General features: G+C 46.2%; 3 protein-coding genes across 5 annotated transcripts in view; all 3 read right to left on the reverse strand.

Annotated features, from left to right (window-relative positions):
• ube2g2 (ubiquitin-conjugating enzyme E2G 2 (UBC7 homolog, yeast)) overlaps positions 1-19,902 on the reverse strand; it is a 27,892-nt gene extending 7,990 nt beyond the window's left edge. For 2 of the 3 annotated variants that reach the window (XM_036959513.2, XM_090216355.1), the window contains exons 1-4: positions 19,720-19,892; positions 19,341-19,376; positions 18,087-18,132; positions 4,489-4,607 (exon numbers count right to left, since the gene is read on the reverse strand). In XM_036959513.2, the coding sequence (XP_036815408.1) occupies positions 4,489-4,607; positions 18,087-18,132; positions 19,341-19,376; positions 19,720-19,762 (244 nt within the window). In that variant the 5' untranslated portion in view covers positions 19,763-19,892. Of the gene's footprint in view, positions 1-4,488; positions 4,608-18,086; positions 18,133-19,340; positions 19,377-19,719 lie in introns of all 3 variants that reach the window. The other variant, XM_036959512.2, reaches the window with a different exon arrangement.
• The window catches only part of LOC110502201 (unconventional myosin-X), a 270,516-nt gene that overhangs the window by 29,500 nt on the left and 216,016 nt on the right, over positions 1-25,000 (reverse strand). The window lies entirely within an intron of this gene.
• Positions 20,464-22,948, reverse strand: LOC110501977 (small ubiquitin-related modifier 3). Its single transcript, XM_021579851.3, has 4 exons — positions 22,845-22,948; positions 21,895-22,023; positions 21,683-21,754; positions 20,464-21,565 (listed from the first exon to the last, which is right to left on the reverse strand). The coding sequence occupies exons 1-4, from the start codon at positions 22,863-22,865 to the stop codon at positions 21,464-21,466; spliced, it is 324 nt and encodes a 107-aa protein (XP_021435526.1). The 5' UTR covers positions 22,866-22,948; the 3' UTR covers positions 20,464-21,463.

Consider the following 25,000-nt stretch of genomic DNA (forward strand, 5'->3'; position numbering starts at 1 on the left):
TAGAAGTATCACGTTCCAAGGGATTCACAACAAACTAGAAGTATCACGTTCCAAGGGATTCACAACAAACTAGAAGTATCACGTTCCAAGGGATTCACAACAAACTAGAAGTATCACGTTCCAAGGGATTCACAACAAACTAGAAGTATCACGTTCCAAGGGATTCACAACAAACTAGAAGTATCACGTTCCAAGGGATTCACAACAAACTAGAAGTATCACGTTCCAAGGGATTCACAACAAACTAGAAGTATCACGTTCCAAGGGATTCACAACAAACTAGAAGTATCACGTTCCAAGGGATTCACAACAAACTAGAAGTATCACGTTCCAAGGGATTCACAACAAACTAGAAGTATCACGTTCCAAGGGATTCACAACAAACTAGAAGTATCACGTTCCAAGGGATTCACAACAAACTAGAAGTATCACATTCCAAGGGATTCACAACACACTAGAAGTATCACGTTCCAAGGGATTCACAACAAACTAGAAGTATCACGTTCCAAGGGATTCACAACAAACTAGAAGTATCACGTTCCAAGGGATTCACAACACACTAGAAGTATCACGTTCCAAGGGATTCACAACACACTAGAAGTATCACGTTCCAAGGGATTCACAACAAACTAGAAGTATCACGTTCCAAGGGATTCACAACAAACTAGAAGTATCACGTTCCAAGGGATTCACAACAAACTAGAAGTATCACGTTCCAAGGGATTCACAACAAACTAGAAGTATCACGTTCCAAGGGATTCACAACAAACTAGAAGTATCACGTTCCAAGGGATTCACAACACACTAGAAGTATCACGTTCCAAGGGATTCACAACAAACTAGAAGTATCACGTTCCAAGGGATTCACAACACACTAGAAGTATCACGTTCCAAGGGATTCACAACACACTAGAAGTATCACGTTCCAAGGGATTCACAACAAACTAGAAGTATCACGTTCCAAGGGATTCACAACAAACTAGAAGTATCACGTTCCAAGGGATTCACAACACACTAGAAGTATCACGTTCCAAGGGATTCACAACAAACTAGAAGTATCACGTTCCAAGGGATTCACAACAAACTAGAAGTATCACGTTCCAAGAGTCATTTTACTGAATAGGATTCACACCTTGGAGGTTAACACCCAATATGGAATGTTTCAAAACTGTCAGTATCTGGCCTTTGTGGGATGAAAAGCAAAGTACAATGTCTCAGTCTATGCCCTACAGGGACACATTCTAAAACACAGGCCTTCTCACAGTATCTAGCCGGCTCTCTGCCAGGACAGAACAATAGGGCCAGGTTAGTCTCTACCATCTTACAAAACACGTGAGAAACCTCAGTGAGGTGTCCAGGGACTGCCGGGCCTCTAATTATCACAACCAACTCATCGTCAGACAGGCCGCAGCAGAGGCACTATGTCAGAGCACAGAACAGGGCTCTACTCTCCACACCTGGGTTCAAACACTATTTGAAATCATTGACAATACTTTATCTGGGCTTGATTGAGCTTACCTGGCTTTGGAACCAATCAAATTGTCAAAACACCACCCAATCTGGCACATTCATGCAGGCCAAAGCAAATGCCACAAGTATTTGAAGGACTTCAAACAGAATTTGAACCCAGATGTGGTGCTCTCTTCCTCCTGGGAGCAGCACAACACCACCAATGATTCTGTCCTCATATTTAGGTGTCAAAGGTGTTAACAGGTATTGGCTGGGCAGAGCAGGTATTAACAGGTATTGGCAGAGCAGGTATTGACATGTATTGGCTGGGCAGAGCAGGTATTGACAAGTATTGGCAGAGCAGGTATTGACAGGTATTGGCTGGGCAGAGCAGGTATTGGCAGAGCAGGTATTAACAGGTATTGGCTGGGCAGAGCAGGTATTGACAGGTATTAACAGGTATTGACAAGTATTGGCAGAGCAGGTATTGACAGGTATTGGCTGGGCAGAGCAGGTATTGGCAGAGCAGGTATTAACAGGTATTGGCTGGGCAGAGCAGGTATTAACAGGTATTGGCTGGGCAGAGCAGGTATTGACAGGTATTGGCAGAGCAGGTATTGGCAGAGTAGGTATTAACAGGTATTGGCTGGGCAGAGCAGGTATTAGCAGAGCAGGTATTAACAGGTATTAACAGGTATTGGCTGGGCAGAGCAGGTATTGACAGGTATTGGCAGAGCAGGTATTGGCAGAGCAGGTATTAACAGGTATTGGCTGGGCAGAGCAGGTGTTAGCAGAGCAGATATTAACAGAGCAGGTATTAACAGGTATTAACAGAGCAGGTATTAACAGGTATGGGCAGGGCAGGTATTAACAGGTATGGGCAGAGCAGGTATCAACAGGTATGGGCAGGGCAGGTATTAACAGGTATTGGCTGGGCAGAGCAGGTATTGACAGGTATTGGCAGAGCAGGTATTGGCAGAGCAGGTATTAACAGGTATTGGCTGGGCAGAGCAGGTGTTAGCAGAGCAGATATTAACAGAGCAGGTATTAACAGGTATTAACAGAGCAGGTATTAACAGGTATTAACAGAGCAGGTATTAACAGGTATGGGCAGGGCAGGTATTAACAGGTATGGGCAGAGCAGGTATCAACAGGTATGGGCAGGGCAGGTATTAACAGGTATTGGCTGGGCAGAGCAGGTATTGACAGGTATTGGCAGAGCAGGTATTGGCAGAGCAGGTATTAACAGGTATTGGCTGGGCAGAGCAGGTGTTAGCAGAGCAGATATTAACAGAGCAGGTATTAACAGGTATTAACAGAGCAGGTATTAACAGGTATTAACAGAGCAGGTATTAACAGGTATGGGCAGGGCAGGTATTAACAGGTATGGGCAGAGCAGGTATCAACAGGTATGGGCAGAGCAGGTATCAACAGGTATGGGCAGGGCAGAGCAGGTATCAACAGGTATGGGCAGGGCAGAGCAGGTATCCACAGGTATGGGCAGGGCAGAGCAGGTATCAACAGGTATGGGCAGAGCAGGTATCAACAGGTATGGGCAGGGCAGGTATTAATGGGTATTAAGAGAGCAAACGGCAGCAACAGAACAGAGGCTGTCTCTCCAATGGCACCCTATACACTACCTTTACCCTGAGCTCTCTGGGTTCCGCTACGGGCCCTGAGCTCTCTGGGTTCCGCTACGGGCCCTGAGCTCTCTGGGTTCCGCTACGGGCCCTGAGCTCTCTGGGTTCCGCTACGGGCCCTATGGGATCTCTATGGGTCCTAGTTCTAAACGAGTGCACTACATAGTGTAAAGGGTGGCATTGAAGACAGTATCCTGTTGCTGCCGTCTGTTGTTAACACTGACGTTGTGTCCCAAATGGAACCATATTCCTGTTATAGTGCAGTAGCCAGTACGGAGCCCTGGTAGTGCAGTAGCCTGTACAAGGTCCTGGTAGTGCAGTAGCCTGTACGAGGCCCTGGTAGTGCAGTAGCCTGTAGGGGGCCCTGGTAGTGCAGTAGCCTGTAGGGGGCCCTGGTAGTGCAGTAGCCTGTAGGGGGCCCTGGTAGTGCAGTAGCCTGTAGGGGGCCCTGGTAGTGCAGTAGCCTGTAGGGGGCCCTGGTAGTGCAGTAGCCTGTAGGGGGCCCTGGTAGTGCAGTAGCCTGTAGGGGGCCCTGGTAGTGCAGTAGCCTGTAGGGGGCCCTGGTAGTGCAGTAGCCTGTAGGGGGCCCTGGTAGTGCAGTAGCCTGTAGGGGGCCCTGGTAGTGCAGTAGCCTGTAGGGGCCCCTGGTAGTGCAGTAGCCTGTAGAGGGCCCTGGTAGTGCACTAGCCTGTAGAGGGCCCTGGTAGTGCAGTAGCCTGTACGAGGCCCTGGTAGTGCACTAGCCTGTTACTGTGGTTTAACTTTGGTTTTGTAAAGCACAGGTGTGTAAATGTCCAAATGCCTGGCGTAACGTGCAAACAAAAACATGCTTTAAGTCTTTCTGGATGAAAGGCTGCAAAAACGGACAAGGAGAAAACGCATGTTTCCGCTGTGTAAAGCTGCCGTCAAACCTTTAGCCCCCACCTGGCCTGCGTCATGTACAGTTACACCCACCGTCTCAGCAGGGTGGATAGAGGAGGCTGAAGTCAGCACCCCTCACCTTTAATGTGTGTCTATCCATTAGGCCTGGGGCTCTTCACTACCCCGCTCTCCCTCCATGCCAAACACCCTTCATCCTCAACTACCCTGGCTGTGTCCCAAAATGGCGACCTAGTCCCTCGATAATGCACTACTTTAGACAGGCAGACAACTTGAGACTGAGTTGGGAAGTCAAACAGCAACATGTACTGTCCCAGGACCATTCTTCAAAAAAGTGACCACTTTGAAGAATCTCAAATATAAAATATATTTACATTTGTTTAGCACTTTTTTTGTTGCTACTACATGATTCCACATGTGTTATTTCATAGTTCTGATGTCTTCACTATTATTCTACAATGTAGAAAAACCCTGGAATGAGTTGGTGTCCAAACTCAAATGATACTATATGTTGACTTACTGTTTGGGTGAAACATGTCACAGGTGAATCTCATTTTAGGAGGGCTGAGGGGGTAGTCTGACGGGAAGGAGAGGAGCGCTGGAAATACTCCGCCCTCAAAACACGTGTCCTCTGGACCCCTGGTTAGAAAACACAGGTAGGGTTAGTTAGGCCGGAGAAGTGACGACGTGATAAATCATTCACAGCTCAATGGGTGACACATTCTGCATCTGCACATTCTTCGTCATATAGATTAGAAATGGAAAGCATTTTTCTATGGACCTGGGTCAGATGTCAAAGGTCAACTTATCTTCAATCGTGCACCAAATATTACATCTGACACCAGCTTCATGTTGAACCACTATCCGGCAGACCAAACCCTCCCCAAACCCTCCCCAAACACTCCCCAAACCCTCCCCAGACACTCAACAGCCTAAAACATACTAGGTGCTGCTCTGTTCTCTAAAGGGGAGGTGCTGCTCTGTTCTCTAAGGGGGAGGTGCTGCTCTGTTCTCCAAGGGGGAGGTGCTGCTCTGTTCTCCAAGGGGGAGGTGCTGCTCTGTTCTCCAAGGGGGAGGTGCTGCTCTGTTCTCCAAGGGGGAGCTGCTGCTCTGTTCTCCAAGGGGGAGCTGCTGCTCTGTTCTCCAAGGGGGAGGTGCTGCTCTGTTCTCTAAGGGGGAGGTGCTGCTCTGTTCTCCAAGGGGGAGGTGCTGCTCTGTTCTCTAAGGGGGAGGTGCTGCTCTGTTCTCTAAGGGGGAGGTGCTGCTCTGTTCTCCAAGGGGGAGGTGCTGCTCTGTTCTCTAAGGGGGAGGTGCTACTCTGTTCTCTAAGGGGGAGGTGCTGCTCTGTTCTATAAGGGGGAGGTGCTGCTCTGTTCTATAAGGGGGAGGTGCTGCTCTGTTCTCTAAGGGGGAGGTGCTGCTCTGTTCTCTAAGGGGGAGGTGCTGCTCTGTTCTCTAAGGGGGAGGTGCTGCTCTGTTCTCTAAGGGGGAGGTGCTGCTCTGTTCTCTAAGGGGGAGGTGCTGCTCTGTTCTCTAAGGGGGAGGTGCTGCTCTGTTCTCTAAGGGGTAGGTGCTGCTCTGTTCTCTAAGGGGGAGGTGCTGCTCTGTTCTATAAGGGGGAGGTGCTACTCTGTTCTCTAAGGGGGAGGTGCTGCTCTGTTCTCTAAGGGGGAGGTGCTGCTCTGTTCTATAAGGGGGAGGTGCTGCTCTGTTCTATAAGGGGGAGGTGCTACTCTGTTCTCTAAGGGGGAGGTGCTGCTCTGTTCTATGAGGGGGAGGTGCTGCTCTGTTCTCCAAGGTGGAGGTGCTGCTCTGTTCTCCAAGGGGGAGGTGCTGCTCTGTTCTCCAAGGGGGAGGTGCTGCTCTGTTCTATGAGGGGGAGGTGCTGCTCTGTTCTATGAGGGGGAGGTGCTGCTCTGTTCTCCAAGGGGGAAGTGCTGCTCTGTTCTCCAAGGGAGAGGTGCAGCTCTGTTCTCCAAGGGGGAGGTGCAGCTCTGTTCTCCAATGGGGAGGTGCAGCTCTGTTCTCCAATGGGGAGGTGCAGCTCTGTTCTCCAATGGGGAGGTGCTGCTCTGTTCTCCAAGGGGGAGGTGCTGCTCTGTTCTCCAAGGGAGAGGTGCAGCTCTGTTCTCTAAGGGGGGGGTGCTGCTCTGTTCTCCAAGGGGGAGGTGCTGCTCTGTTCTCTAAGGGGGAGGTGCAGCTCTGTTCTCCAAGGGGGAGGTGCAGCTCTGTTCTCCAAGGGGGAGGTGCAGCTCTGTTCTCCAAGAGGGAGGTGCAGCTCTGTTCTCCAAGGGGGAGGTGCTGCTCTGTTCTCCAAGGGGGAGGTGCTGCTCTGTTCTCCAAGGGGGAGGTGCTGCTCTGTTCTCCAAGGGGGAGCTGCTGCTCTGTTCTCCAAGGGGGAGGTGCTGCTCTGTCCTCCAAGGGGGAGGTGCTGCTCTGTTCTCCAAGGGGGAGGTGCTGCTCTGTTCTCCAAGGGGGAGGTGCTGCTCTGTTCTCCAAGGGGGAGGTGCTGCTCTGTTCTCCAAGGGGGAGGTGCTGCTCTGTTCTCCAAGGGGGAGGTGCTGCTCTGTTCTCCAAGGGAGAGGTGCAGCTCTGTTCTCCAAGGGGGAGGTGCTGCTCTGTTCTATGAGGGGGAGGTGCTGCTGTGTTCTCCAAGGGGGAAGTGCTGCTCTGTTCTCCAAGGGAGAGGTGCAGCTCGGTTCTCCAAGGGGGAGGTGCAGCTCTGTTCTCCAAGGGGGAGGTGCTGCTCTGTTCTCCAAGGGAGAGGTGCAGCTCTGTTCTCCAAGGGAGAGGTGCAGCTCTGTTCTCTAAGGGGGAGGTGCTGCTCTGTTCTCCAAGGGGGAGGTGCTGCTCTGTTCTCTAAGGGGGAGGTGCAGCTCTGTTCTCCAAGGGGGAGGTGCAGCTCTGTTCTATAAGGGGGAGGTGCTACTCTGTTCTCTAAGGGGGAGGTGCTGCTCTGTTCTATGAGGGGGAGGTGCTGCTCTGTTCTCCAAGGTGGAGGTGCTGCTCTGTTCTCCAAGGGGGAGGTGCAGCTCTGTTCTCCAAGGGGGAGGTGCAGCTCTGTTCTCCAAGGGGGAGGTGCAGCTCTGTTCTCCAAGGGAGAGGTGCTACTCTGTTCTCCAAGGGGGAGGTGCTGCTCTGTTCTCCAAGGGGGAGGTGCTGCTCTGTTCTCCAAGGTGGAGGTGCTGCTCTGTTCTCCAAGGGGGAGGTGCTGCTGATGTAAGGCTCTGTGGACAGCCAGTGGCTGCATACCAAATGAAAATGTTCCCATAAGGCTGTGCTTTCGTTAGACTGCTGTATTACATGCTGGGGCAGGCAGGTTATTCAGGGGAGGATTAGGTAGAGATGCATGCTAATTATAAGGATCAAAACACTTCATAGACCCTCTACACTGTGGTCACATAACACAGGACAGTTAGTCAGATATACAATCATCTCTATACCAAGAGTTTTTGCACTGTCTGGGTAAGCTAGAATTTCCCTTTAAATGTATATTATTAATTTGACAATTAGTTTTCAATAGGTTTAAAAGCATGGCTACTGGCCAGACAAGGAAATGGGAGGGACAGCATAAAAGGGGGGACAGCATAAAAGGGGGGACAGTAAAACTAGAGGGACAGCATAAAAGGGGGGACAGTAAAACTAGAGGGACAGTAAAACAGGGGGGACAGTAAAACAGGGGGACACACAAAATACCCCAAAAATAAAAAACTGAAATATTACATTTACATAAGTATTCAGACCCTTTACTCAGTACTTTGTTGAAGCACCTTTGCCAGTAATTACAGCCTTGAGTCTTCCTGGGTAGGTACAAACTTGGCACACCTGTATTTGGGGAGCTTCTCCCATTCTTCTCTGCAGATCCTCTCAAGCTCTGTCAGGTTGGATGGGGAGCGTTGCTGCATAGCTATTTTCAGGTCTCTACAGCGATGTTCAATCGGGTTCAAGTCCGGGCTCTGGCTGGGTCACTCAAGGACATTCAGAGACTTATCCTGAAGCCACTCCTGCGTTGTCTTGGCTGTGTGCTTAGGGTTGTTGTCCTGTTGGAAGGTGAACCTTCACCCCAGTCTGAGGTCCTGAGCGCTCTGGAGCAGGTTTTTATCAAAGACCTCTCTGTACTTTGCTCAATTCATCTTTCCCTCAGTCCTGACTAGTCTCCCAGTCCCTGCCGCTGAAAAACACCCCCACAGCATGATGCTGCCACCACCATGCTTCACTGTAGGGATGGTGCCAGATTTCCTCCAGACGTGACGCTTTGCATTCAGGCCAAAGAGTTCAATCTTGATTTCATCAGACCAGAGAATCTTGTTTCTCATGGTTAGAGTCTTTTGGGTGCCTTTTGGCAAACTCCAAGCGGGCTGTCATGCCTTTTACTGATGAGTGGCTTCCATCTGGCCACTCTACCATAAAGGCCTGATTGGTGGAGTGCTGCAGAGATGATTGTACTTCTGGAAGGTTCTCCCATCTCCACAGAGGACCTCTGGAGCTCTGTCAGAGTGACCATCAGGTTCTTGGTCAAGGCCCTTCTCCCCCGATTGCACAGTTCAGCCGGGCATCCAGCTCTAGGAAGAGTCTTGGTGGTTCCAAACCTCTTCCATTTCAGAATGATGGAGGCCACTGTGTTCTTGGGGACCTGCAATGCTGCAGAAATGTTTTGGTACCCTTCACCAGCTCTGTGCCTCAACACAAGCCTGTCTCTGAGCTCTACTGACAATTCCTTTGACCTCATGGCTTGGTTTTTGCTCTGACATACACTGTCAACTGTGGGACCTTATATAGACAGGTGTGTGCCTTTCCAAATCATGTCAAATCAATTGAATTTACCACAGTTGGACTCCAATCTCGTTGTAGAAACATCTCAAGGATGATCAATGAAAGCAGGATGCACCTGAGCTCAATTTCAAGTCTCCTGGCAAAGGGTCTGAATACTTATGTAAATAAGGAATATCTGTTTTGTATTTTTAATACATTTGCAAAAATGTCTAAAAACCGTTTTTCACTTTGTTATTAGGGGGTATTGTGGGTAGATTTGAGGATTTCTATTTAATCATTTCAGAATAAGGATGTAACGTAACAAAACGTGGAACATGTGAAGGGGTCTGAATACGTTCAGACTGCGACGTACACAGTGATACATAACCCTTCTAAATCAGGATCAATCTCTAGAGACTTACCCAAGACTCCCAGCTGTAATGACTCCTAGAGACTTAGCCAAGACTCCCAGCTGTAATGACTCCTAGAGACTTACCCAAGAAGACTCCCAGCTGTAATGACTCCTAGAGACTTAGCCAAGACTCCCAGCTGTAATGACTCCTAGAGACTTAGCCAAGACTCCCAGCTGTAATGACTCCTAGACCTTACCCAAGAAGACTCCCAGCTGTAATGACTCCTAGAGACTTACCAAAGAAGACTCCCAGCTGTAATGACTCCTAGAGACTTACCCAAGAAGACTCCCAGCTGTAATGACTCCTAGAGACTTTCCCAAGAAGACTCCCAGCTGTAATGACTCCTAGAGACTTACCCAAGAAGACTCTTCAATACTCTTAGTTGTTGTGGAAATGAACCCCACTATGCGGTTTACTTTCTGAATCTACATCACTGAGTCTATCTTTAACAGGCAAATCGTTGGGGGGGGTTTAAGGCCTGCCAATCAATCATTAATCATCAACTTCACAGCCAATCAGCTGTCCTAATCTAATTTCCTTAAGAGTTAAAACCCGGCCTGACACGGCAACATCCTTGTTTTGATTGGCCGAGTTAGAAGCACTTAAACAAATCCTTATCTGATCACCCACCAGATCAGCTGATTGACAGTCAGGTTCCGATCATATCTATTCTGTTTCACTCTTTGTTCCTAATAGCCTGAGTGCCAGTCTGTTTGTGCCACCATACCACCAACTCCTTGTCACACACTGTCATGCCAAACATCAGAGCACAAACATATATCTGGGTTCAGGCTACCTCATTTGCTGAACTAAATATCTTACTCATAGGACTTAAAAAGGCCAAACTGAGGAAGGCCTTAAAAATTGTCAAAGACCCCAGCCATAGACTGTTCTACTACTACTACTACCGCAGGGCAAGCGGTACCGGAGTGCCAAGTCTGGGACAAAAAGGCTTCTCAACAGTCTTTACCCCCAAGCCATAAGACTCCTGAACAGGTAACCAAATGGCTACCCGGACTATCTGCATTGTGTGGATGAAGGGAGGGTGGGTTTAGAGTCATTATATTGTGTGGATGAAGGGAGGGTGGGTTTAGAGTCATTATATTGTGTGGATGAAGGGAGGGTGGGTTTAGAGCCATTATATTGTGTGGATGAAGGGAGGGTGGGTTTAGAGCCATTATATTGTGTGGATGAAGGGAGGGTGGGTTTAGAGCCATTATATTGTGTGGATGAAGGGAGGGTGGGTTTAGAGTCATTATATTGTGTGGATGAAGGGAGGGTGGGTTTAGAGTCATTATATTGTGTGGATGAAGGGAGGGTGGGTTTAGAGTCATTATATTGTGTGGATGAAGGGAGGGTGGGTTTAGAGTCATTATATTGTGTGGATGAAGGGAGGGTGGGTTTAGAGTCATTATATTGTGTGGGTGTAGGGAGGGTGGGTTTAGAGTCATTATATTGTGTGGATGAAGGGAGGGTGGGTTTAGAGTCATTATATTGTGTGGATGAAGGGAGGGTGGGTTTAGAGTCATTATATTGTGTGGATGAAGGGAGGGTGGGTTTAGAGCCATTATATTGTGTGGATGAAGGGAGGGTGGGTTTAGAGTCATTATATTGTGTGGATGAAGGGAGGGTGGGTTTAGAGCCATTATATTGTGTGGATGAAGGGAGGGTGGGTTTAGAGCCATTATATTGTGTGGATGAAGGGAGGGTGGGTTTAGAGCCATTATATTGTGTGGATGAAGGGAGGGTGGGTTTAGAGCCATTAAATATTGTGTGGATGAACGGAGGGTGGGTTTAGAGCCATTATATTGTGTGGATGAAGGGAGGGTGGGTTTAGAACCATTATATTGTGTGGATGAAGGGAGGGTGGGTTTAGAGCCATTATATTGTGTGGATGAAGGGAGGGTGGGTTTAGAGCCATTATATTGTGTGGATGAAGGGAGGGTGGGTTTAGAGCCATTATATTGTGTGGATGAAGGGAGGGTGGGTTTAGAGCCATTATATTGTGTGGATGAAGGGAGGGTGGGTTTAGAGTAATTAAATATTGTGTGGATGAAGGCAGGGTGGGTTTAGAGCCATTATATTGTGTGGATGAAGGGAGGGTGGGTTTAGAGCCATTATATTGTGTGGATGAAGGGAGGGTGGGTTTAGAGCCATTATATTGTGTGGATGAAGGGAGGGTGGGTTTAGAGCCATTATATTGTGTGGATGAAGGGAGGGTGGGTTTAGAGTCATTATATTGTGTGGATGAAGGGAGGGTGGGTTTAGAGCCATTATATTGTGTGGATGAAGGGAGGGTGGGTTTAGAGCCATTATATTGTGTGGGTGTAGGGAGGGTGGGTTTAGAGCCATTATATTGTGTGGATGAAGGGAGGGTGGGTTTAGAGTCATTATATTGTGTGGATGAAGGGAGGGTGGGTTTAGAGTCATTATATTGTGTGGATGAAGGGAGGGTGGGTTTAGAGCCATTATATTGTGTGGATGAAGGGAGGGTGGGTTTAGAGCCATTATATTGTGTGGATGAAGGGAGGGTGGGTTTAGAGCCATTATATTGTGTGGGTGAAGGGAGGGTGGGTTTAGAGCCATTATATTGTGTGGATGAAGGGAGGGTGGGTTTAGAACCATTATATTGTGTGGATGAAGGGAGGGTGGGTTTAGAGCCATTATATTGTGTGGATGAAGGGAGGGTGGGTTTAGAGCCATTATATTGTGTGGGTGAAGGGAGGGTGGGTTTAGAGCCATTATATTGTGTGGATGAAGGGAGGGTGGGTTTAGAGCCATTATATTGTGTGGATGAAGGGAGGGTGGGTTTAGAGCCATTATATTGTGTGGATGAAGGGAGGGTGGGTTTAGAGCCATTATATTGTGTGGATGAAGGGAGGGTGGGTTTAGAGTCATTATATTGTGTGGATGAAGGGAGGGTGGGTTTAGAGCCATTATATTGTGTGGATGAAGGGAGGGTGGGTTTAGAGCCATTATATTGTGTGGGTGAAGGGAGGGTGGGTTTAGAGCCATTATATTGTGTGGATGAAGGGAGGGTGGGTTTAGAGCCATTATATTGTGTGGATGAAGGGAGGGTGGGTTTAGAGCCATTATATTGTGTGGATGAAGGGAGGGTGGGTTTAGAGCCATTATATTGTGTGGATGAAGGGAGGGTGGGTTTAGAGCCATTATATTGTGTGGATGAAGGGAGGGTGGGTTTAGAGCCATTATATTGTGTGGATGAAGGGAGGGTGGGTTTAGAGTCATTAAATATTGTGTGGATGAAGGGAGGGTGGGTTTAGAGTCATTATATTGTGTGGATGAAGGGAGGGTGGGTTTAGAGCCATTATATTGTGTGGGTGAAGGGAGGGTGGGTTTAGAGTCATTAAATATTGTGTGGATGAAGGGAGGGTGGGTTTAGAGCCATTATATTGTGTGGATGAAGGGAGGGTGGGTTTAGAACCATTATATTGTGTGGATGAAGGGAGGGTGGGTTTAGAGTCATTATATTGTGTGGATGAAGGGAGGGTGGGTTTAGAGCCATTATATTGTGTGGATGAAGGGAGGGTGGGTTTAGAGCCATTATATTGTGTGGATGAAGGGAGGGTGGGTTTAGAGCCATTATATTGTGTGGATGAAGGGAGGGTGGGTTTAGAGACATTATATTGTGTGGATGAAGGGAGGGTGGGTTTAGAGCCATTATATTGTGTGGATGAAGGGAGGGTGGGTTTAGAGCCATTATATTGTGTGGATGAAGGGAGGGTGGGTTTAGAGCCATTAAATATTGTGTGGATGAAGGGAGGGTGTGTTTAGAACCATTATATTGTGTGGATGAAGGGAGGGTGGGTTTAGAACCATTATATTGTGTGGATGAAGGGAGGGTGGGTTTAGAGCCATTATATTGTGTGGATGAAGGGAGGGTGGGTTTAGAGCCATTATATTGTGTGGATGAAGGGAGGGTGGGTTTAGAGTCATTATATTGTGTGGATGAAGGGAGGGTGGGTTTAGAGCCATTATATTGTGTGGATGAAGGGAGGGTGGGTTTAGAACCATTATATTGTGTGGATGAAGGGAGGGTGGGTTTAGAGCCATTTTATTGTGTGGATGAAGGGAGGGTGGGTTTAGAGCCATTATATTGTGTGGATGAAGGGAGGGTGGGTTTAGAGTCATTATATTGTGTGGATGAAGGGAGGGTGGGTTTAGAGCCATTATATTGTGTGGATGAAGGGAGGGTGGGTTTAGAGCCATTATATTGTGTGGATGAAGGGAGGGTGGGTTTAGAGCCATTATATTGTGTGGATGAAGGGAGGGTGGGTTTAGAGCCATTATATTGTGTGGATGAAGGGAGGGTGGGTTTAGAGTCATTATATTGTGTGGATGAAGGGAGGGTGGGTTTAGAGCCATTATATTGTGTGGATGAAGGGAGGGTGGGTTTAGAACCATTATATTGTGTGGATGAAGGGAGGGTGGGTTTAGAGACATTATATTGTGTGGATGAAGGGAGGGTGGGTTTAGAGACATTATATTGTGTGGATGAAGGGAGGGTGGGTTTAGAGCCATTATATTGTGTGGATGAAGGGAGGGTGGGTTTAGAGCCATTATATTGTGTGGATGAAGGGAGGGTGGGTTTAGAACCATTATATTGTGTGGATGAAGGGAGGGTGGGTTTAGAGCCATTTTATTGTGTGGATGAAGGGAGGGTGGGTTTAGAGCCATTATATTGTGTGGATGAAGGGAGGGTGGGTTTAGAGTCATTATATTGTGTGGATGAAGGGAGGGTGGGTTTAGAGCCATTATATTGTGTGGATGAAGGGAGGGTGGGTTTAGAGCCATTATATTGTGTGGATGAAGGGAGGGTGGGTTTAGAGCCATTATATTGTGTGGATGAAGGGAGGGTGGGTTTAGAGCCATTATATTGTGTGGATGAAGGGAGGGTGGGTTTAGAGTCATTATATTGTGTGGATGAAGGGAGGGTGGGTTTAGAGCCATTATATTGTGTGGATGAAGGGAGGGTGGGTTTAGAACCATTATATTGTGTGGATGAAGGGAGGGTGGGTTTAGAGACATTATATTGTGTGGATGAAGGGAGGGTGGGTTTAGAGACATTATATTGTGTGGATGAAGGGAGGGTGGGTTTAGAGCCATTATATTGTGTGGATGAAGGGAGGGTGGGTTTAGAGCCATTATATTGTGTGGATGAAGGGAGGGTGGGTTTAGAACCATTATATTGTGTGGATGAAGGGAGGGTGGGTTTAGAGCCATTATATTGTGTGGATGAAGGGAGGGTGGGTTTAGAGCCATTATATTGTGTGGATGAAGGGAGGGTGGGTTTCGGGCAGGTTGAATAAAGAAAAACAATCCATAAATGTATCATTCTTGTACAATTTATATCTATTGGCTACATTTAGTGCATACTGCTAAGCTTTGAGACCTAACTTTACGCAAACCAAATAGCCTACAATCACTTTCGGGAACGGGCAGAAACAGTTCATGTCGATCCACTGAGCCAAAAAGGACGATGCCGGAGATGAATTCAATAAGAGAAAAGCAGAAATGACAGATTTACTGATGCCAACAGGATTGAGGCATTAAGTCATTTATGAAATCATTCTGTTGAGTAAGAGTTTATTTAGTCTTCTAGGGCAACATATAATGACTGAAGAGAATCTGCATGCATCTAATTATAGACTAAACTGACTAAGAAATTGCCTACCAACATGTTGAAAATAGGCAGAAATATATCATATTAATGCACCCCTGTCAAAAAAATCATTCTCTGACTGTAGCCTACAGCTCATTTTCTATATTAGTGGATTAGGGTTGGGTGCGGGCCCTGTTCACCGCTTCTGACCAGAACCCTACGGGCCCTGTTCACCTCTTCTGACCAGAACCCTACGGGCCCTGTTCACCTCTTCTGACCAGAACCCTACGGGCCCTATTCACCGCTTCTGACCAGAACCCTACGGGCCCTGTTCACCTCTTCTGACCAGAACCCTACGGGTCCTGTGCATTTCTTCTGACCAGAACCCTACGGGCCCTGTGCATTTCTTCTGACCAGAACACCCACTATATAGGCCAGTGTCATTTGAGACACAGCTCTTCTGTTGAACCGCCTGACCTCAACTCTCAGGTACTAATTTTTATTTTATTTTTTTATTTTACCTTTATTTAAGTCAGTTAAGAACAAATTCTTATTTTCAATGACGGCCTAGGAACAGTGCCTGTTCAGGGGCAGAACGACAGAATGACACCTTGTCAGCTCGGGGATTCGAACTTGCAACCTTTCGGTTACTAGTCCAACGCTCTAACCACTAGGCTACCCTGCCGCCCCATAGCCTTAGTGGCCTGGGTCTGCCAGAGGCCTGAGACTGCCAGAGGCCCGAGACTGCCAGAGGCCCGAGACTGCCAGAGGCCCGAGACTGCCAGAGGCCCGAGACTGCCAGAGGCCCGAGACTGCCAGAGGGCCGAGACTGCCAGAGGGCCGAGACTGCCAGAGGGCCGAGACTGCCAGAGGCCGGAGACTGCCAGAGGCCGGAGACTGCCAGAGGCCGGAGACTGCCAGAGGGCCGAGACTGCCAGAGGCCCGAGACTGCCAGAGGCCCGAGACTGCCAGAGGCCCGAGACTGCCAGAGGCCCGAGACTGCCAGAGGCCCGAGACTGCCAGAGGCCCGAGACTGCCAGAGGCCCGTGACTGCCAGAGGGCTGAGACTGCCAGAGGCCCGAGCCTGCCAGAGGCCTGAGCCTGCCAGAGGCCCGAGACTGCCAGAGGGCTGAGACTGCCAGAGGGCTGAGACTGCCAGAGGCCGGAGACTGCCAGAGGCCTGAGACTGCCAGAGGCCTGAGACTGCCAGAGGGCCGAGACTGCCAGAGGGCCGAGACTGCCAGAGGGCCGAGACTGCCAGAGGGCTGAGACTGCCAGAGGGCTGAGACTGCCAGAGGGATGAGACTGCCAGAGGGATGGCGAGAATGTTAAACAGCTGTTACTTACTACACACTGCTGTTAGTTCCTGGAGAGCTGTGTATAGATGAGTAGATATCAGGAATCAAACAGTGAAGAATGCTCTCGGTTGGTATCTCATGCGTGTCAGAGAGTTTCCCAGGGTATTGAGTAAGACAAATCAACAGGTCAAACTGAGGCTCCCTGCTACAGTATAACAGTCTCAAAACTATTTACATTGTTGTGTGTGTCTCCCCACCTGGACAGCAGGCCAAAGCCATTGAAATAGGTGTACGTTATGTTACATCCATCCCAAGGTGTTGAAAACGGAAGACAATCAATAACAGGATGAAACGAGAGAAAGGCTACTAACAGTTCAATATCAGCGTTTTCAGTACCTTAACTTGAGAATATATAGACCCTAATATAAAAGACTATGAGACAAGCCTGGGCATCAGTCTGACCAATACCAGGATAGAGAGAGACCTCTACAGCCCACAACTCGACACTGAAATGTCTCTGCCATTTCTGTCATGGTCAGATGTGGATTACTGTTGTAACTAAGTTGCACAAGTATCAACATAACAATGCCTATACAAACATGTCCTAGATCCATTTGAAAATCAGTTAGTCAACCGTTTTAAGGCTGGATATTTTAAATTTATTTTAAAGGCAGTTTTAGGGTTGGATTGTGCGTCTCATGCCCATTAATCAAATAGCCACCTTTCTGACATGGAACCCAACCTACGTGCGCCATCGAGCATAGATGTATTTTGTCCCCGCACACCAAACGCGATCACGACACGCTGGTTAAAATATCAAAACAAACTCTGAACCAATTATATTAATTTGGGGACCGGTCGAAAAGCATTAAACATTTACGGCAATTTAGCTAGCTAGCTTGCACTTGCTAGCTAATTTGTCCTATTTAGCTAGCTTGCTGTTGCTAGCTAATTTGTCCTGGGATATAAACATTGAGTTGTTATTTTAACTGAAATGCACAAGGTCCTCTACTCCATCAATTAATCCACACATAAAACGGTCAAACGAATCGTTTCTAGTCGTCATCTCTCCTTCTAGGCCTTTTCTTCTCTTGACTTTATATTGCGATTGGCAACTTTCATAAATTAGGTGCATTACCACCACCGACCTCTTTCGTCTTTCAGTCACCCACGTGGGTATAACCAATGAGGAGATGGCACGTGGGTACCTGCTTCTATAAACCAATGAGGAGATGGGAGAGGCAGGACTTGCAGCGCGATCTGCATCAGAAATAGAACTGACTTCTATTTTAGCCCTTGGAGACACAGATACTTGTTGGTGCGTGTGAGCAGTGTGGGTGCAATAATTGAATAATATAGATTTCTACATTTATTTTGCAAGTCAGCGTCACGGGATCAGAGCTGCAAACAGAGATATAGATGAAACCTGGGGAATCCCCACACTATGAGCTCATAGACCCCTCCAATTCAATTCTGAAGTTCAAAGCCAGTTCCAATGGCACCCCCTCCACACACACACACACACAACCTTCCCATCTGGTCAAGAAAGCTCAGAATTCATCAGGTTACCCGCTAATTGGACATGGAAATATACAGAATTCCTCAGGTTACCCACTAGCTGGACATGGAAATTTACAGAATTCATCAGGTTACCCACTACTTGGACATGGAAATATACAGAATTCCTCAGGTTACCCACTAGCTGGACATAGAAATATACAGAATTCATCAGGTTACCCACTAGTTGGACATGGAAATATACAGAATTCATCAGGTTACCCACTAGTTGGACATGGAAATATACAGAATTCATCAGGTTACCCACTAGTTGGACATGGAAATATACAGAATTCATCAGGTTACCCACTAGTTGGACATGGACATATACTTTCCTGGCCATTTCCTGGACTGATCATCATTCACAAGTACTACATAACCCACTGAATAGACCAAATAAAATGAGTTTGTTTTAGTTGTTATGTTCCTATAGTATAGTATTAGTCAACATTTGTTTCATTGTTTAAATACTTACATAATTAAAGCCTCCCACTCAAAGAAGTTCTCTTCATTTGCAGGGCCTGTCAAGAGCATGGAAATGTGATCTCATGATACGAGTCTGACTGAGTTGTTTCTGTAGCTACTAGCTAGTTAGGCTACAGTCCATGACGCTACAGTAACACTACTGGTTTCTAGTCAAAACATCAACCAGAGATACACTACATGGTCAAAAGTATGTGGACACCACCTCACATTAGAGGACTCTGCTATTTCAACCACACCCGTTGCTGACAGATGTATAAAATTGAACACATGGCCATGCAATCTCCATAGACTTCACCGTTTCAGTCCGAGGGACGAATCTGGGTTTGGCGGATGCCAGGAGAACCTGCCCCAATGCATAGTGCCAACTGTAATGTTTGGTGGAGGAGGAATAATGGTCTGGGGCTGTTTCTCATGGTTTAATCTATGCCCCTTAGTTTCAGTGAAGGGAAATCGTAACGCAACAATGACATTATAGACGATTCTGTGCTTCCAACTTTGTGGTAAACAGTTTGGGGAAGGACCTTTCCTGTTTCAGCATGACAATGTCCCTGTGCACAAAGCGAGGTCAATACAGAAATGGTTTGCGGAGATCGGTGTGGAAGAACATTGACTAGCCTGCACAGAGCAGGAATTGAATTGGAACGACGACTGCGAGTAATCGCCTAACATCAGTGTCCAACCTCACTAATGCTGTTGTGGCTGAATGGAAGCGATGTTTGACGACCTCAACTGGGCCGACCAACCAGTGCTCCCGCACAGTGGCTAACCGGGCTAACTACATTGTGTCCCACCCACCACCAACCCCTCTTTTACCCTACTGCTACTCTCGGTTCATCATATATGCATAGTCACTTTAACCATATCTACATGTACATACTACCTCAATCAGCCTGACTAAACGGTGTCTATATGTAGCCTCGCTACTTTTATAGCCTCTCTACTGTATGTAGCCTGTCTTTTTACTTCTTTACCTAACACCTTTTTTGCACTATTGGTTAGAGCCTGTAAGTAAGCATTTCACTGTAAGGTCTACCTACACCTGTTGTATTCGGCGCACGTGACAAATACTTTGATTTGACATCTAGTGGAAAGCCTTCCCAGAAGAGTGGAGGCTGTTATAGCAGCAAAAAGGGAGAACCAACTCCATATGATTTTGGAAGATGTTCGACGAGCAGGTGTCCACATACTTTTGGCCATGTAGTGTACGTTAGCTAACTGGTAACAGGCTTATATAATCTCTCACCTGCAACGATCCCCTCGGGTGGGTTTAGAGTCAGCTCTAGGATAGAGGCGAAAGCAGAAAGTACACATTACCGTCATGATGTAACGTTATTAAAGCGCTAGTCATTTAGACAAAGGCCACAGAGACTAGCTCCACATTTACACCCAGGAAGGCAAGTAAAGGGTGACGTGGCAATCAGCTAATTCAAATGTAAAAGGCTTGAAAATAGTCTGATTGTCCTGATAGTTTCACTTTAGTGGAAGGCAGGCTAACCGCCAGTTGCAAAACAACTCCATTTGGCTAACGATGCTAGCTAGCTAATGTTAATGACGCTAGCTAGTTAGCAGCCAGTTTATGAGTTCATGTGGATAGCTAGCTGTCAAATATACTGAAAACTCACGCTTATACTCAGCCATCAGTCTTTTTAACGCAGTGCCAGCCATTTGTAAAGAATATAGACTCAAACTCAAAAATAAAAACAGAAAAAAAACAATCACGCCTGTCTTTTAGTTGACAACGCAGCTGCTAACAGCTGATCAACTGCGCATGTCTACACTTCCGGTTTGTAGAAGTAACAGCTCCCGAGATGCAACACCGCCACCTGTAGGAAGTAATCTAGGTTTACATATGAACACCGTTGTCAGAGAATCGTTCTGTTTGCTAAAAAAACATCACTATGTTTTATTTGTAAAGATGTGTTCCAACTACTTTTATATCTTATTCATATTTTTTTTAACTGCTTTGTTGGTTAGGCACTCGTAAGTAAGCATGTCACTTTAAGGTCTACTACACCTGTTGTATACGGTGCATGTGACTAATAAAATTTGATATTGCCTAGGAAGTTAGCAACAGTCTTTCAGCACTCCTCACAAGACATGCAAAGAAAGGAAGCCGAGTACCAGGAAGCTGAATACAAAGTAGTCAAGTACCAATTTATATTCATTATATACAGTAGCAAAGGACAACAAATAATATACAAGTCACTAGAGAACCAGAAGGATCAGTGGACCTTGTGTTACCTACTCAAGCTCCACCACACACACACACTGCAGAATTTGATATTCTCTGACTGCAGGAGGAAGAGAAGTTCATGAAGTCTGCTTATAGCTAACAGTGAATAAGAACAAAAGAAAGTCAAAAAAGGTTGAAGTCTGGGTGGATTCCTTTTTATTGTGACATAAAATATCAGTGATGCAGTAATGATGGGTAAAATTCTGGAGAAATCCACCAAGTACAGCTCAACTACTCCCCTTCCGTCTGTGTGGAGAGGGGGATAAACAGAAAGCCATCTGAAAAGGTAAGTTGAATCCTTTCTTCAAGTGACGTTAAAAATAGACCTTAAAACTTTACCCTTTTCAATCATATATCACCGAGACATTTCTGTTCACAATTCTGTTCATTTAGCATTTGGTCTAGACACAGCCATGCACCATTCAATCGTATGGCCATACAGGGTGAAATGAGAACATTGATCATTTGGCCCATATATTTAGCAAAATGTAATAATAAAAATAAAAACAAAACTAAAGTCACTAGAGAAACAGAAGGATCAGTGGACCTTGTGTTACCTCAACCTGTGGTAGATTGAGGTACATCCCAAATGGCATCCTATTCACTATATAGTGCAAGACTTTGGGTCAAAAAGTAGTGCACTTTAAAGGGAATAGGCTACCATTAGGGATCTGAAGGACAGTTGGACCCCCTGTGTGTGAAACAAATACATATTCTCAAAACAGTTCTAGTTCATATAAACAAGAAATGGTTCGGTGGCATGACATCCAGCTTGTGATCATGGCTACGTCCCAATTCACTACCCTGCACTCGTTCACTCAACCTCATGCATTTAAATGGAATGGTGTGAGGAGTATGGCGGTGGTGGAACCTCCCTTTAGTCATGCTGCACCAATGCATGAAGGGGGATTGAACGAGTGAGTAGAGAATGTGAATGTAACCCATTGTAAACAGATCCCTGCCTCCCCTCACAACATGTAGGGCTTGGGGGGGAAGTGGATCAATCAAACAAAAAATATATTTATAACGCTAAATGATTATTGAAAATAAAAAATGTTTTGAGTGATGCTGCTCTTCAAGTGTATCTGTTCTCAGAGAGGAGGAGAGGGGTCCGTACACCTTTAAGATGAGCCTCAGAGAGGGAGGAGCCTCAGAGAGGGAGGAGCCTCAGAGAGGGAGGAACCGCCAGTCTGTTGTTGAAATACATCAATAGTATCCTCGTCTTCCATCTCAAGCTGTCAACACAAATATAAGGTCATTAAGTATCTTGTCTTTGGTACATTCATTAGTAACTTAGTTCTTCTGAATCTATTATGAAGGACTTATGAAAATGAAAGGAAACTGTCACCTACCTGTGCAGGTGTGTCAGTCTCGTTAATCGGCTGTCCGTCAAACCTAAACCTTATCTGTCTAATTGACAAACCCTGAAATAAAGAGCGAGGTTATAACAAAAAAATAAAACATTGTCAGGCAAGTTGGTCAGGAGTTGCCCTGCAAGGTTGTCCAATCAGTCTGAAAGCTTTACATTGTTTTAGGTGAGCAGAAGAGGAATGTCAAGCCTCACCTGTCTTTCACAGTACGCCTTCATCAGCTTGCTGAGCGGAGTGTGCCTTTTAATTTTGAACTGGACTACTGACCCATCTTGACCTGCAACCTTTAGGTTGATGTGATCGTTTTCAGTTTTCACTCCTTCCTGAAAGAGAAAGGATGCACTTCAGAGACCATAGTTAAACGGTACATAGCTTGGTCATATAACATAATGCTTGACATGAACTAGGGACTGAGCAAACTTTTAGGATTTGGTTTCATTTAAGCAAAAGCATCTCAACACGCATCGTAACAGGTTAGCAAGCTAGTTAAGCCAATTGTCATTTGTGATAAATGATGGCTAGCGGTTGTTTGTTGTACTTTTATTTGACCAGGGAATATGATTGAGACCATTATCTCTTTTGCAAAGGGAGCCCCGCGTCTAACAAGTTCACGGCCGCATAGGAGCGAACATGAGTTCAGACTGGCGGTGCGCAATATGCGTGCCTGGCGTTAAACATGTGTTTGTGTTTACCTTTTTAAGTTAGCAATGTGAGGCATGCTATCCTAGGTAATACATTGAATGGAGGTGGCCAGCCATCAATGAGGTGGCAGCTGCGGTGGGGTTCAGGCGAGTCAAAAAGCCGCAAAGAGCAAACGTCGGGCCCTATTCCAATGCGCACAGAAAAGTCACAATGGCGCTGTTTCAATTCAACCATCACTTTACAATACATGACGAGTAGATATGTATACTATAGAATAGACTACATCTGGGCATACATCTATCAGATAGTTGACTAGCTAGACGTTTTTCTACACGCTAAACGTTACACGTCCAGCCATAAATCCGCAAATCAACGAACCTTTGTTTTCTCTTTTTTACCCGCTCAAATGCGGAATCTGCCATGTAAACACACACAAACTCGACTGGCAAGAATGCAATGAAATATGGAAAATATTCAATCATAGAGACATAACATGGCTTACCTTTGGCTTTTCTTCAGACATTGTGTAGCTAGTTATTGCTCAACGATGTACTAATTTACAGACAGATAAATATTTGCGCTTTTTCACTTCTCTCAGTCTTCTCCGTTTCGACCAGGAGCGCGCATAATGTTTTAAACTCTAATTGGCTCACGGGGATCACGTGTCTATATGTTCTAGGGACCGTGCACACATGAGCGCGCAAATCTGTTTTATACGTGCTCCCGAGAATTGGACAAGACCTAGACAACCCCTTTTTTAAACCCACATTTCGTGATATCCAATTTCGAGTATTGCTGCAACAAGATCTGTAAATCAATTTATGAACTGTGTAAAGACTACAAAAATAAACAGCGCAATAAAATTATTTTTTATAAAAAGTAGATTTTTCTAATTGTTTAGAGCTGTGGAAAATCTATCAAATTGAACAGCTTTATTCTAGCATAAAGACTAGTAAAAACACAAACAGAAATGCATCACAAAACCTTACCTATTTGACTGTTTTTGGACAACTTTTGATACGAAATGGTAGTCACACACACACATTTGATTTGGCACTCGAGCATTTGTGGTTTATTTGTGAGCATTTCGTAGTGTGACTGATTTTACTAATTGCATTCGTACTTTAAATTAGAGGTGCGCTATTTGATAGATTCTCCCGTCCCCGTGTCGTACTTCTGAGTGGGAGACCTTCCCAGGCAGTGAGTGACCTGCCTACCTCATCAACTAATATCAGGGCGCCCACTTCGACAAGGTTTATTGACCCACTGTCCCACACGGTGACATCCTATTATTGGCGTAACGTGAAAATGAGCGATAGAAAACCGATCGCGCAAATGTCACCATTCCCCCCAAAATTGTGCGTGCGCCCTGTGCCGCCCCCGGCAAGATGACGCCTATACCTAAATCCGTCACCGCACACGCAACAAGAACAGGAAAATTAAGGGAACACACAGGCGCTGGAGATGTCAGTATTTGATTTCATGAAACACACAGCAATATTTTACTTCACCTTTATTTAACCAGGTAGACTAGTTGAGAACAAGTTCTCATTTTACAACTGCGACCTGGCCAAGATAAAGCATAGCAGTGCGACAGGAACAACAACACAGAGTTACACATGGAGAAAACAAAAAGTCTATATACAGTGAGTGCAAATGAGGTAAGATAAGGGAGGTAAGGCAATAAATAGGCCACGCAGGCAAGGTAATTACAATATAGCAATTAAACACTGGAATTGTAGATGTGCAGAAGATGAATGTGCAAGTAGAGATACTGGGGTGCAAAGGAGCAAGATGAATAAATAAACACTGTATGGGGATGAGGTAGGTCGATAGATGGGCTGTTTATGAGTCTCCAGCTTCAGAGATTTTTGCAGTTCGTTCCAGTCATTGGCAGCAGAGAACTGTAAGGAAAGAGACCAAAGGAGGAATTGGCTTTGGGGGTGACCAGTGAGATGCGCGTGCTATGGGTGGGTGCTGCTATGGTGACCAGTGAGCTGAGATAAGGCGGGGCTTTACCTAGCAGAGACTTGTAGATGACCTGGAGCCAGTGAGTTTGGCAACGAGTATGAAGCGAGAGCCAACCAACGAGAGCGTACAGGTCGCGGTTGTGGGTAGTATATGGAGCTTTGGTGACAAAACGGATGGCACTGTGATAGACTGCATCCAATTTGCTGAGAAGAGTGTTGGAGGCTATTTTATAGATGACATCTCCGAAGTCAAGGATCGGTAGGATGGTCAGTTTTATGAGGGTATGTTTGGCAGCATGAGTGAAGGATGCTTTGTTGCGAAATAGGAAGCCGATTCTAGATTTAACTTTGGATTGGAGATGCTTAATGTGAGTCTGGAAGGAGAGTTTACAGTCTAACCAGACACCCAGGTATTTGTAGTCAGAGCCGTCCAGAGTAGTGATGCTGGACGGGGGAGCAGGTACAGGCAGTGATCGATTGAATAGCATGCATTTAGTTTCACTTGCGTTTAAGAGCAGTTGTAGGCCACGGAAGGAGAGTTGTATGGCATTGAAGCTCGTCTGGAGGTTAATTAACACAGTGTCCAAAGATAAACATATTACATTGTCTCTTTAAAATATGTAAATCAGAAGCTCTGACAATGATAGAGAAATATGCACAAATAAAGAGTAAGACGCAAGAAAATCCC

This window comes from Oncorhynchus mykiss, chromosome 22 (assembly GCF_057628025.1).
Source record: "Oncorhynchus mykiss isolate SJ-2025 chromosome 22, ASM5762802v1, whole genome shotgun sequence".
Classification (NCBI taxonomy): Eukaryota; Metazoa; Chordata; class Actinopteri; order Salmoniformes; family Salmonidae; genus Oncorhynchus; species Oncorhynchus mykiss.